The sequence below is a fragment of the Urocitellus parryii genome, chromosome 4, assembly GCF_045843805.1.
Source record: "Urocitellus parryii isolate mUroPar1 chromosome 4, mUroPar1.hap1, whole genome shotgun sequence".
Classification (NCBI taxonomy): domain Eukaryota; kingdom Metazoa; phylum Chordata; class Mammalia; order Rodentia; family Sciuridae; genus Urocitellus; species Urocitellus parryii.
The window spans coordinates 209,710,077-209,723,873 of NC_135534.1; the positions used below are offsets into that span (position 1 = coordinate 209,710,077).

At 62.2% G+C, this 13,797-nt stretch overlaps 1 protein-coding gene across 1 annotated transcript; it reads left to right on the plus strand.

The window, feature by feature from the left end:
• The first annotated feature begins 678 nt into the window (after positions 1-678).
• LOC144249000 (odorant-binding protein 2b-like) lies at positions 679-3,709 on the plus strand. Its single transcript, XM_077798164.1, has 7 exons — positions 679-794; positions 1,313-1,449; positions 1,689-1,759; positions 2,198-2,314; positions 2,830-2,931; positions 3,213-3,239; positions 3,661-3,709. Exons 1-6 carry the CDS (start codon positions 702-704, stop codon positions 3,236-3,238), a joined length of 546 nt encoding a protein of 181 aa, XP_077654290.1. The 5' UTR covers positions 679-701; the 3' UTR covers position 3,239; positions 3,661-3,709.
• The last annotated feature ends 10,088 nt before the right edge of the window (positions 3,710-13,797 follow it).

Here is a 13,797-nt window from a genome sequence, read left to right on the forward strand (position 1 = left end):
GCGGAGCCAAGCCCCTCTCCTGGGGACGTCAGCTGCCACAGAGGAGGTGGGCGAGGGACACAGAAGTGCCCTCGAGACAGCAGAGCTGGCCTCCTGGCACACACTGGGTGGAGCAGGAGGCTCCTCCATCCCTAGCGAGGCCTGGGGCAGCTCTGAGGGGTGATGGCTAAACTGCTGCTGGCCATATGCTGGTGTCCCCACTTCCAGGGAGCTCTGGGGAGGGCACCCAGGCAGGAAGGGCCAGGAGGGCAGCTCCAGGGTGGAGAGCGGGGCTCTGGGGGCTGGGGCACAGCCTGAGGCTGGAGATCAGTCCCCTTCAGCAGCAGGAGAGAAGCCAGTCCCTGGGGAAGCGGGGCCCTCCCTCCCCGGGGCTCCCAGCCACAGCCCACGCCTGTCCCCTCCAGGCTGGCTGGGCTGGAGCATCACCTGGGGGGTGCAGACACTGAATGGCCTTGTGAGTCTTTCACCTTTAGGTGGCTCCAAATGGTGACTCATGGGATCCAACAATAACGACATTCCCCTCCCTGATGATGGGGATGTGGCCCTGAGTGACAGGCGGTGGGTGTGTCCTGTGCCAAGTCCACACAGGACACTGGCCGTGGGGGACATATAGGGCGTCCTGTGAGGAGCCGGCACAGCCTCGTCCTGACGCCCTGTGACCTGCCTTGGTGACCCGCCTTGGCCCAGAGCAGAGCCTGGAGATGAAGTCCCTGTTCCTGACCATCGGGCTGCTGGGCCTGCTGTCTGCCCTGCAGGCCCAGGACCTCCTGACCTTCCCCTCGGAGGAGCTGGATGTGAGGCTGGGTGGGCCAGGGGGCGGGTGGGAGAAATGCCCTGAGCCCTGGTCAGCGGGCAGCAGCTGGGAGCCCTGCTTCAGGGGTCACTTAAGGCCAGCTGACCCTGCACTCCTGCCCTTGAGGGTCAGAGATGGTCTTCCCTCTGCTGGCCCTAGACAGGGCCCTTCCTGGGGACAGGGCTGGCGCAGGGAGGAGGTTCAGGCCAGGGTCCTGTGGAAGTGACACTGGAACCTGAATTCCTCTAGGGACAGGGCCCTCTGGAGTGACACTCATCCATTCCAGGCCCCGTCCCTGAAATGAACAGATCCTTGGGGGCCGAACCCTCCACCTCCGTGGGGTCCAGGAGACCTGAGTGTGGGGCCTGCTCTACTGAGGGCAGGGAGCAGGCCTGGGGGAGGCCGTCTGGGGGGCTCAGCCTGGGCTCTGGGAGTCCCCTGGGCTGCAGGTCCCTGTGCCAGGGAGCGATGGGAGAATCTGGGCGGGGCCAAGGTGACTCATGCCTTGACCTTCTCCAGATCACAGGGACCTGGTACCCAAAGGCCTTTGTGGTCAACATGCCCTCGGTACCAGACTGGAAGGGGCCCAGGAAGGTGTTCCCCGTGACGGTGACAGCCCTGGAAGATGGGAGCTGGGAGGCCAAGACCACCCTCCTGTGAGTGCTGCCCTGCAGGACCCTCGGTTCCCTTTCACTTCCCATCACCCATCCACATTTGAGTGTCATCAGAAACAAATCCCCTACTATGAGGGGACACAGTCCAGGAAGCTTCCCAAGGCTCAGGCTGGTCAAGTGGGATTTTCAGTGTCACCAGGTGAGGGCTGGCCCACCAGGTGTGCCGAGCTTTGCTCAGGTGCCTGTCCTGAGAGCAGCTGCCCGTGTGCTCCTGCTTCCAGGATTAAGGGGCGGTGCCTAGAGAAGAAAGTTACTCTGCAGAAAACCGAGGAGCCTGGCAGATACAGCGCCTGTGAGTCCCTGCGCTGAGCCTGGAGCCCCCTGCAGGGAAGCTCCTGGGGGAGGGAGGGTCCTGTCCACCTCCCAGCAGGGCTGCCTCTGCTTCCCAGGGCCTGGTGGCTCTGACCCCAGACACCAGGTGTCCCACGCTGTCCCCAGCAGGGGCTGACTGGGCAGTCGCTCCCTCTGAGAGGTCCTAGCTCTCGACCTTTGGGGAACCGAGGACTGGAGTCCTGGACAGGGCAGGGCAGCTGCCCGAGCCAGGGCCAAGCTCCAGCCTCCACGTCCTCCAGCCTCTGGCACCTGGACTCCACAGCTGGGTGGCTCCTTCCCTGGCTGGGGTGGCTGTGGCCCCTGGGGGACAGGGGAAAGTAGAGGCTCCTCCTCAACGTGGTCTCCAGGGTTTTGTTTTTAACAATGAAGACACTGAAGAGCTGCCCTCTCTGTCCAGCCACAGACCACGGCAAGAAGCTCGTGTACATAGAAGAGCTGCCCGAGAGCCACCACTGCATCTTCTACTGTGAAAGCCAGGGCCCGGGGAAGAAGTTCCGCATGGGCAAGCTCATGGGTGAGGGTTCCTGGGAGACCCCCGTCTCCTGCCCCACGGTCCCCACTCCCCACAGCCAAGGAACAGCAGCCACTCCCTGGCACCGGGCACTAGAGCCTTGGCTGGCCTCTGCGTGCCAGGCCCTGTGAGCTGCCCAGGCAGAGATGAGCTCTGAAGTGGGCAGGGGTCGGCTTGGGGGGGACTGTCAGGCACAGGGACAGACAGGGCCCTCAGAGTCCTGACCACTCAGGAGGGGGCTCCAGCCACTCGGGCTGCCAAGGGCCACTTCCCAGTGTTTGGGCATCAGGACAGCTCAGCCTGAAGGGGGAGGGTCCTGGCAAAGACCTTCATGGGACAGGGTTCCTCCAGGGTCAGGGGACAGCCCTGTGACTCTGGGACATGAGGTGCTTCAGCTCAGGGGCCTGACACTGCAGACCTGCTCCCTCCAGGGCAAAGCTCTGGATGCCAGTTGGTGGCCCTGTCCCCACAGCATGTGCAGCCAGCCCCCCTCAGCTCCCCTGGTCCCCTCTCTCCAGGGAGGAGCCCCGAGGAGAACCTGGAGGCCCTGGAAGAATTTAGGAAATTCACGCAGCGTAAGGGACTGTTGGCCGAGACCATCTTCACCCCTGAGCAGACGGGTGAGGGGCCGGCTGCCCTTGTCCCCCACAACGTCCCCTCTGTGTTCCTTGTGCCACCCTATGTCTTGCATGTCTTTGCTCCCTTGTGTCTCTCTGTCCTTCTGTGACCCCAATGTCCCCTCTGTGTCCTTACGTCCTCTCTGTCTCCCCATGTCCCGAGCCCCTCAGGGACACCAGGGCCCTGCTTGGGTCTTGGTCATGGAGGACTGCAGCTGTGGGTGTGAGGGGGCCTGGCCCATCCTGGCGCCTCCTCACCACTGAGTTTTCCTTGGTTTCTGCAGACACCTGTGTTCCCGAGCACGACTAGGGTAAGTGACCGCGGGAGGACGCTGGAGACGCCCAAAGTCCCCTGCTCTGGAGTTTCAGTCCACCTTCTCTGCCTCCTCCCATCCATCCAAGGGGGAGACCCCACTTGGCCAGGCAGAGGTGATGCCCTCAGGTATTGGCCCTGGGGGTGATCCGGGACGCTTGGGGACACTTTCCTCTACCAGTGAGGGTCAGCTCCCTCGCCCTCCCACACCCTGGCCCCAGATCCAATCTACTCTGCCCATCAATGACCTGGATGGTCATGGCAACCTGGGAGCCCTCCCTGGCCCATGGCTGTCCATCAGGGTCTTCTCCACAGCCTGCGGAAGGAGGAAGGTGCACCTGGATCTGCTCAGCCTGCAGCCCTGCCCCTGGTCTCCCCATGGGAGGGTCTCCCACCTCAGCACCTCTTCTTGTCCCCAGAGCCACCTGGGTCTGCACCCCGTGAGCCCCCTCTGCCACTGACAAGGCCTGTGCCCTCCTGGACCACCCCTCCTCCTGGACCACCCCTCCTGCTGGACCACCCCTCCTGCTGGACCACCCCTCCTCCTGGACCACCCCTCCTGCTGGACCACGTCTCCTGCTGGACCACCCTTCCCATGCAGCCACCGTCCCCACCCACATCCCTCCTGTCTCTAAATAAAGACCTTCTGCACCACTCTGGGCTTGGTCGAGTCTTTAGGGCCTGGCGATGGCTCCCTGGGGCCCTGCTAGGAGGGGGAGCCATGGGGGCAGCTGGGGAGACATTGGCTCCAACAGTGGTCAGACCCCAAGCACAAAGGGGTGCTGTCCTGAGGTCCTCCTGATGAGCCACGGCCCTGAGTGGCTTGGGAAGGTGCCGGGCCCTGGGCAGGGGCATGGGGAAGCCACTGGGGTGGGCAGGACTGGGGAGACCTCTGTGTCAGGGCTGCAGAAGGTGCACAGGTCCCTGGCAGGGCTGCTGCCTCAACGGGGGCTTCCAGGATCCTGCAGGAGCCAGACATGAAGCAGGCTGGGCCCAGGGCAGGTGATGGGGACGGTGCCAGCACCTCCCTCGTCACCCCTCAGGCAGACGGAGCCAGGCACAGCCTCCCCCGGTCTGCACCCTCGCCCTGGCCCTCCCCGTGGTCTGTGCAGGCCCTGGTCTCTGTGAACACTGGGCCCACAGACGGTGGGGGACCACAGTGAGCCAGGAGATGATAAACGCGGCCCCAGTAACCACGGACCTGAGGGACCCGGCTCCCCAGGGAGCCAGCCTGCAGTGCCCACCTCTTCCTCTGAGGGGCCTTTGATGGCTGAGCCGCCTGACCATCAGCTCAGCGACCCAGCTACCTGAGTTCCACTCTGACCTGCCGTCCTCTCCCCCTCCCCTCCTGCCTCCACCTGGTTCTTGGTGGGAACTACTGGGTGGCCCTGCAACACAGCCCCAGCAGGTGCCAGGTGGAGCCCAATCAGCCTAGATGTGCAGAGGGCAGGGCCAGGCCTGACCCTGCAAAGATGGTGGGCATGAAGCCTCCCCGCTGAAGTCAGTTACAGAAGGGTTGGGACCGCATGTGGACATGCCAGGAAACAGGAGGAAGTGCTTCACTGACCACAGTGGGAAAGGCTTTGGGAAGCGTCTAAGCCATGCAGGGCACCTCGGCTGAAAAGTAGAGACGTGACCATACGAAGTGAAAATGCAGGTGTGGAGTCACAATGGGACCGAAGGCCCAGCAGGCTGTGAGGGGCCTGTCTCAGCCTCCCCGGGTCAGCCTCCCCGTCCAGCCTCCCCCACCCTGTCTACCAGGCTTGTCCATTTCCCGTGATGACTCCCTCGTGGCAGCCCAAGCTGGTCTGCAGGCCAGCCCAGCGCCCACAGCCCCTGTGGTGGGTGGTCCAAGGACAGAAGCCAGGCCAGTCACCTCTGGGCCCTGGAACTTCATCCAGAGCTGGGAGACACCGGCGCTGCCCAGGAGGCTGTGGAGCCCCTGGCCATCACTCATCTGTCTCCACAGCCTCCTGCAGCCTCCCCAGGGCCACCTGTCCAGCTGCACCTCCTCCTCCACCCCGTCCCACACCCCAGGCTCCTCTCTGCTCACATCAGACAGAGCCTGTGCCCATCCCTCTTGACCTCAGGACCCTCAGGGCCACCCAACACCCACGATATCTGAGGACAGCTGTTACGAGCAAGTCAGGAAACGTCACCCAAACCAAAGTGCGAGCGAGTGGCTCACTGAGTGGCTGAAAGCAAGAAGCCTCAGGGTGGGAGTGGGAGCGAGAGCCGGGAGCCCGTCCTCCCCCTCTCCATGACAAAGGACAACCCAAGGCCTGGAGATGCTGTGGCCACACAGGGCCCTCTGATGCTATTGGTCCACCAGGGCTGGGGACAGAGGGCCTGGGAAGAGTCCCTGGACTCAGCCATTGCCACCCAAGTCACCTCGGTCTCCTCATCTGTGAAATGCTGCACGGTCGTGAAGGGAGCTCACGCCCATGCTCACAGGCGCACACACGCTCACACCTGCGCTGCGTGTGGTGGCGCAGGCTGCCTGCAGCTGCGTCCGTCGGCACATTCCTCACTGGCCCAGTGACCCTGGCGGTGCACTGCTCTGGCCCTAGACTGGGCACAAGTGACCTCATGGGCAGCATGGCTGACACACCAGCCAGAATCCTCCTGAAGCGAAGGCAGGAACCTTCTGGGGGGCAGTGCTGTCCAGGCGAATTCCACAACCACAGATGCCCCTCTGCTTCCCAGTGGTGAGTCTGAAGAGCCCAGCAAGAGGGCCCACTTTAGAGAGGTCCAGAAGACCGCCAAAGAATGGACTCCAGAGCTTGGCATGACCCCTCGACCCCTGGGGGTGGCACACCCCGAGCAGAGGAGCAGCACGGCAGGGGCTCGGGGTCATGGAGGGCTCTGGGGCTTGGTGGTTGTGGCCACTCACGCAGGAAGCTAAGAAGCGCAGAGTAGGGGCTGTTCTGGAGGCTGGCCAGCACACGGGCCACAGATACGCGGCACACACATGCACACACACATAACACGCCCACACGCACAGATACACATGCACACGGACATGAGTGAGGACTAGAAAGTCTGGTGGTCCATTTTCAGAACACAGCATTTGGCTCAAATGTGAAATGGCTGGGGGTGAAGGACAGGCGTGGTGGGAGGGCAGGATGGACATTACAGGCAGGTAACATGGAGGGTAAAGATTCCCAGCCCCTTGACAGACAGCTGAGGGGGGGGGGGGTGCTGACCCACAGAGATAACTGCATACGTGCCAAAATGCACTCCACCCAAGGGGACTCCCCTGCCATAAGAGAACAGAGGGAGGTGGGGACAACTAAAGGGACATTTCTTTCCTTTTTAAAACATCTTTTAGTGGTTGATGGACCTTTTATTATATTTATCTATTTATATGTGGTGCCCCAGTGCCTCACGCGTGCCAGGCAAGCGCTCCACCACTGAGCCCCGGCCCCAGCCCTAAGGGGACATTTCTAACAGCCCCACAGTAGACAGTGAAACCTGGTGCCGCTGGGAAGACGGAGCTCCCCACAGTCCTCAGCCAAGGGTGAGCGGGGTGGGGGGCGGGACCTTGCACTCTGGGGGTGAAATGCTGGTTGTGAGTGCTCTGGGGGTGCCTGCTCCCGGCACCCAGTCTCACAAGACCGTCAACGGAGAGAGGCCTCCGTTGGGTTTTCCCTCTTAGTCCCAGGGTTTGCACAGGTGAGCGTGCTTCTCACACACATAAACACTCAGATACACACACAGGCACGGAGACACATGCAGACATACCAGGACACACACATGCACACAGACACAGGCATTACACATGGACACAGGCAGAGACACCCGGCACAGCCGTACCCAAGAATATGTACTCTCACAGACACACCCACATGTGTCACACACACACGCCCATACACGGGCACAGGAGGAAGATGCTGCGGTCACATTTTGGTCAGGTCTGGGAGCAGAGGACAAGTGAGGGGTGCGGTCCAGAGAGGAGCATGGCCTGTCGGGGGCCTGTCCCTGAGCCTGGAGCAGGAAGGCCCTGCCTGGGGGAGGTGGGCTTGGAGGCCTTCCAGAGGCCGGGCCAGCAGGCTGATGGGGCAGGAGCGGGGGCAGGGGAGAGAGCCAGCCAGGTCTCCAGGGTGCTCAGGGGTTCAGGGAGGAGACGGGGTGCTGGAGGGAAACAGCACCTTGGCGCCCAGGGGCCGGGGCTGCGGGCGCCATCGCGTAGCCAGGGAGGTGTTTGGGGGGGCTGGATGCTGAGCCTAGAGTTAGGGTGGGACAATGGGGGGTTCAGAAACTGTTTTTGGTGGGAACTGAGGCCTGGGCCTGGGCAGAGGCCCCGCAGAGCACATCAGGACCAGGGCTGGCCAGGCTCCCAGGGAGGGAGGGCCCAGGAGCCGTCTGCCACCCCCTGGCTCCAATTCCCGGGTGACCACTTCCCTCTGATAACATTCTCCTCTGGACAGCCTTCCTCAGAATGGGTCACCTGAGTCAGTCACACTGGCTAATCACACAGATTAGCTCCATGCTGACCTTTCACCTCCATCCAAGCAAAACAGCGCCCTGGCCCTGTGGCCCAGGAGCCTCAGAGCAGGTGGGGCGGCAGGGTCCTGCCTCCTGGGCGCCCTGGCAGGACAAATGGCGGCTGGGAGCAGGAGCACAGAGGTGACCTGGGGACCATGCTGCTGCTCTTGCTGACGGTGGGGCTGAGCCTGCTCTCGGTGGCTCGAGCCCAGGAGGAAGAGGAGGACAATGTGGTGGTCCCTGCTCACCCTCAGAAGGTAAGAGCCTGGCAGTGGGACCCGGTGTCTGAGGTCAGGCAGGACCTGTCACAGTCCTATTGACCAGAGCCACAGGTGAGGTCACCTAGCTCCTCACTGAAGAGGGCTGTCCGGCAGAGGATAGGGTGCCATCTGTGCCCAGCTGTCCACTCCCTGTGGACAGTGCGGGGTCTCCTGCAGTGGCTCACCCCCTTCCTGCCCGAGTTCCACTGACACCGGGGTCTCCCAGCCTGCTTGTGTGGCACCAAAAGCTGCTCACGTCACCTAAGACTTTGTTGCCACTTGTCAAAGTCATGGGAGGGCACTTGGCCTATCTCAAGCCCCCATGAATGTGCGGCTGTCTTGCCTGTGCTGTGTTTTACTTTAGGAGGCCACCACATTAACAGTGTGACATTTGATCCCCACACGTTACCAACATAGGAATCCACATGGAACAACACGGTCCAGGGAAGCCCTGGTGTGGCCAGGCCCTCATCACTGATCCGACCTCCTGGGGACTCCTGTTCCTCTTTTGGGGCTCATGTCACCTGGTCACATGACACTCTGGACACCCAGGCCATGAGCCAGGGTTCCTACACGTCCTCACCCACTGTGCCTCTACCCTCCCTCCCTGGGAGCTGGTCAACTGCCATCACACTCTGTCCCCCGGGGTCTGGGGAGTTGGGCTCCTTCTCTTTCCCGGGCGACACCAGCGCCTGGGTCGCCCCTTCCCCCACTGCAGGGAGCAGGGCTCCTCAGTCCTTGGTCCTGCTCAGCCTCCGGGCCCATGGTGCCTCCCTTTGGCCTGGGAGACTCCTGAAGCGAGGAAAGTGGACCCGGAGCCCCGGAGAGGGGGCCAGAGCTGTGCAGGGAAACCGGGTCCTCGCGATGGTCTACTCTGAGCTCCAGGGACACTGTGCACTGTCACATGTGCACGTCATCAGGACAAAACTGCAGTTGGCCCTGGGGCAAGGCCTGATTTATACCCCACGTTGCTCAGTCATTCAGTAAGTGGATGGACAGAGGACGACTGTGTGGACAGACATGTGGACCTAGGGATGAGGGGTGAGGAGGAGATGGCTGGGTGGAGGGTGCGTGGACGGAAAGACGGATGGAAGGATGGGTAGACGGAGGAGCAGGTAGATGGGTGGAGTGGTGGATAACGGCTAGTGGGTGGAAGAAGAGCTGACCAAATGGACGTGCAGTGAGATATATGGATGGCAGGTGGCTTGAAGGAGGGATGGCGGGTGGTGGGCGGGTGGGTGGAGGTAGGTAGGTGTCTGGTGGCTGGACAGGTGGACGGATGAGAGGATGAGGACAGAGGGTGATGAGCAGTGGGTGAGGGGCTGCTGGAGGGCTGCTGGAGGGCGGGTGGAGGACGTCTGTAGCAGGGTTGACAAGACGCCTGTGGACCTCTAAGCCAAGGGAGCTGCGTGCTTGGCCGTCACCGGGAGCTCTGCTCATGTGCCCTTGCTCCCTCTCAGCTCTGGCCCCCTGGGCCCAACACGCAGCAGTTGGGGGCTTCTACCTCCCCCTCTGAGAGGCCCGCCAGCCCCTGCTCTGGGAGGCAGGGTAAGGCAGCTCCTACGGGAATGTCACAGCAGTGTTGTCACTGGTGTCCTCTGCTGGCCACCTGGGAAGGCTGGGGAGGCTTGCTGGCCTTCTTTGCCCTAAGAGAAGAGAACCTCCTCTCCAGACCCTCCTGTTTGCCCCCTTCTCCCCCGTCTGGTCTCTTCCCCTGATTCAAGCCCAGCCCCCAGCTCATGCCGTGGGCTGTGGTCCGCTCAGGTGCTGGCAGTGTGGACGCCGCTCTGCTCAGCTCCTCCCTCCTCCTCCTCCTCCTCGCCCCCACCCCAGCACTGACCGAGGCATCCCCCCACCAGCTCTTAGGAAAGTGGTATATAATCCGCTGGGCTGGGACCATCCCCATCCCCCGGGAGAAGCGCCGGGAGCCCCTGCCTCCCTTCCACTTTGTGGTGAGCCACACCGGGCAGCTGCAGTTCAGGATGCACATACGGTGAGTGGCCTCCCCTCCCCAAGCCACCCCTCGCTAACTGGCCACTGGACTCGGGCTTCACCCCTGCCTGCGGGCTAGAGGTGGGCACAGCCCCGTGGGGTTGGTTTCAACTTCTGTCCTTAATGAGGTGGTCACCAAGATGGTGGTGACAGGGTTGCCGGGCTGCTGGGCTGGGAGGGTGTGGTGCAGGTGTGCAGAGGCCAGTCTCCTCAGACCTGGCAAAAGCCCAGCCCCGCAGGTGCCGGGGAGGCGGGGCTTAAGGCCCTCCAGAAACCTAGGAAGCGACCGCTGGAACCGACTTGGGGCTAGCTGCTGCTGAGGCAGACAGGGAACGAGGAGGGTCTTCCCTGTAGGACGCACGGCCAGCCCCATCCTCTCCCCCACTGCAGCCGCGGCAGTGGGAAGGACAGGAGAGGCTATGTCACACCCTGGTGGCTCAGGGCCTGCTCAGGGTCCTGCTGGACCGAGTCCACAAGCCGAGCTCCCATCTAGCAGGTGCCCTTGGTGCAATTCTGAAAGTCCCCCACTGAGGGCTCCGGGGCAGGCAAGCTGGCCGTTGACCACCCATCACGTGTCGTCGCGACCCACGACTAAACACTCAGGGTCACTCCAGGTGAACTGGCTGCAAGAAATGACCACACAGAGATGGAGAAACACCTTTTCCTTTGGGTCCTGTGACTGCTCCTCCGACCTTAGGGGTCTGTGGAAAGACAGAGTGATCCCTTTTATTGGGGAGAAGCCATTCAGATGAGGCAAGGGGTCAGGGGTCAGGGGGTTGAGTCCAGCTTCCTGATGTCTGCTGTCAGCGGTTGACTGACATCTGGGGAGGCCACGCCCATCTCATGAGCTGTGTGGGGATCCAGGCAGGGCGCGTGAAAAGACAGACTGAGGCCCACCCAAACAGAGGGGCCAGGTGGGGTGCACCCGCCCTGTGCGCTCGGTGCCCACGGTTCACACCCAGCCCAGGGCGGGCTCCCCACACCTGCACTCGCGCATCGCTCAGGGCTGAGGGGCACTCGGTTCCTGTGTGGCAGCTCCCGACATCATGTGGTGGTGGTGCACGCTGTCCAGGGCTGTGGAGGCACAACCCTCAGCGAGCTGGTTCCCTGCCCCGCGCTGCAGCCTGAGTCCTGGGGGAGGAGGGCTTGCACACAGCCTGTGTAGGGGTGTGCAAGGGGCGTCCGGGGAGGCTGTGGGATCCACGTGTCCCCAGAGATGGTGGCAGCAGGATGGGAGCAGAGGTGAGCTGGGGCTAGAGCGATTGAAATGATACTTGGGTTTCAGCAAAGATAGGTCCGAACCCTGGGCCAGGTCTTGGTGCCTCAGGGTGGGACTGAAGGAGACAGGCTGCAGCCACTTCCTGGGCCCGTGGAGCAGAACAGACACCCAGAGAACGAGCGGGGTCTTTGGTGGCAAAGCCCCGGCTTGTCCCTGCCCTGGGCCTCTCCCTCCCAGCCGCCTCTGTCCTCCAGGAAGCCGAGCGGATGCCAGCTGCTCAAACTGCCCTTCTCCACGTCACAGACCCCTGGGAACTACACCACCTGTAAGTGGCCCCTGGTGGCCACGCGGGCCCTGGCACCTCCCCACAGGACGGCACAGCCTGGAGTCTGCCTCGGTCCCCCATGCCATCCACTCAGCTCTCACTGTCCCCTGGGAACCTGACTCCTGCCCTGGGGAGGGAGCATTCCACCTTCAGTTCCCAGTCCCCAGCCATCCCAGATGGTCCCAAATGCTGGTCACATGCTCTGAGACTCTCCCCGTCCAAGGGCTAACTTTCCTGAATCTCCCAGATCCTGATGCCTCCTGACCGCTGAGCTCCCTCCACACCTCCTCCAGGCATCGAGAAGGTGGGGCTGTGGCCTCCCTTGAGGCTCCAAACCCCACAGTCCCAGCCCTCCGTGACCAGTTTCCTTCCAGGGTGGAAACACCTGATCTTCATCTGGCTGCTCACGCCCAGGAGCTACGGGGTCGCCTACTTTGAAGACAAGATGAATAACCAGGAAATAAACATGATGATGCTCTTCAGTACGCACCCCGGGCAGGGCCAGCGGGAGCGTGCAGTGTTCATGCACCGTGTGTGCCTGACTGTGTGCACCTGCAGGGCACACGCCTGTAGGCATGTAGAAGTCACATGTGTGTGCACATGTGTGAGGCTGTGCACGTGCACACGTGTGGACCTGTGTGTGTATACGTGTGAACCTGTGTGCCTGCACACGTGTGCGCCTGTGTGTAAATGTACATGTATGAGTGTGTGCAGGGTGAACCTGCATTGTCCACTGCTCACGGTCACTTCCACACTGACCCGGGGCCATCTGTCTGACATTGCGTCCTCCTTCAGCCTTCCCTTCCTCTACCCTGGCCCACCCTATACAGGTAGCCATCTCATGTGGCCGTGCTTGGGACTCTGCCCCTGCACTCTGGTCCCTGCTGGCCCTGGTCAGGGGAAGACCCCGTGTGGGAGGACGGGGTACCCAGGTGTGAGACAGGGAGAAGCCAGAGCGGCGTGAGGGCTGCTTCCACTCTCAGATGCCGACCGAAGGTGGGGCAGATAGCGAGGCCCCTGCACCTTCCAGGTGCCCGGAGCTGTCAGAGTCCACGTGCAGGAGGGGCGCCCCGGGCCCTGCCCCACCCCCTGTGGATGGTGACCTTCCACGCCCACCCTCACCCCACCTCCCTGCAGGCCGCACCCTGGATGAAGACCCGGGGGCCCTGAGCCTGTTCCAGGAGTTGGTGGAGACGAAAGGCCTGGAGGAGACGGAGGTCACCGCCCCTCCGCAGGCTGGTAACCAGGGCTCTCCCCCGGCTCCTCCCTTCACCGTGGTCTCCTTCCTCCTGTGAGGTGGTGACCACCCGTCCCTGTCCCTTGTCTCTCTCTGGGTCTGCAGAAGCCTGTGAGCTGCCCAGAGAGTCCTAGAGCAGCAGGGGGCTGCAGAGCACCCCGGAGGGGCCTGGGGAGCCGAGCAGAACTCCGAAGGTGGAAGACCTGCTCAGCCAGGGCCCTGCACCTGCCCCGAGGTCACCCTCACTGTCTTAATTAGTAAAAGCGATTCTTCCCAGGCGAGAGGTGGTCTGGCTGAGCCAGCCTCGTTTCTGTCCAAGCCTCCCCGCCCCGTGAGACTCCCCCGGCCTGTCTCTGCCCTCTCTGGATGTGTGCAGAGTCAGGTCCAGCGCAGACTGACCCTGGAGGGCACTGAGACTGCCCCTGGTGGGCACTGTCCCCTGGGAACCTGACTCTGTGCAGGGGTCTGCCCAAGTAGAGCTGGCCCGGAGGTCAGGAGCCCCACACTGGCCAAGGCACATCCCGTCCCCTCTCAGACCACTGGCCTCCCCCTGGCCGGTCACTCCTCTACCATCTCATGTGTTCACCACACAGGACTCCACCCAAACACCATTGCCATGGCTTTGCCTTCTCTTGACTCTTCTGTATGCGGCTCGAGGTTTCTGGATTATCCCAAGGTCTTTTTCCTTACTGATTTTCTTCTTATCTGTAGTAGCTCATAGTTGAATTTGTCTCTGCAGTTACAGACCCATAGGTATGAATCACACATTGATCTGCTCTTTGTTACCACGATGGAATACCTGAGGCTGTGTGCTTGATAAAGGAAAAAGGTTTGCCCCGCTCACGGTTGTTAGTTCAAGGGCCTGGTGACTGTCAGGGCGGCTCTGATGAAGGCCCCCGGTAGGGGTGTATGTGAGAGAGACATCCCATCGTCACACAGGAAGCCAGGGAGCAATCCGGGATTCAGGCTCACTTTATTTCTACACTGGGAATTGAACCCAGGCCCTCTCGCGAGCTGAGTATTAGCTCACCCTGT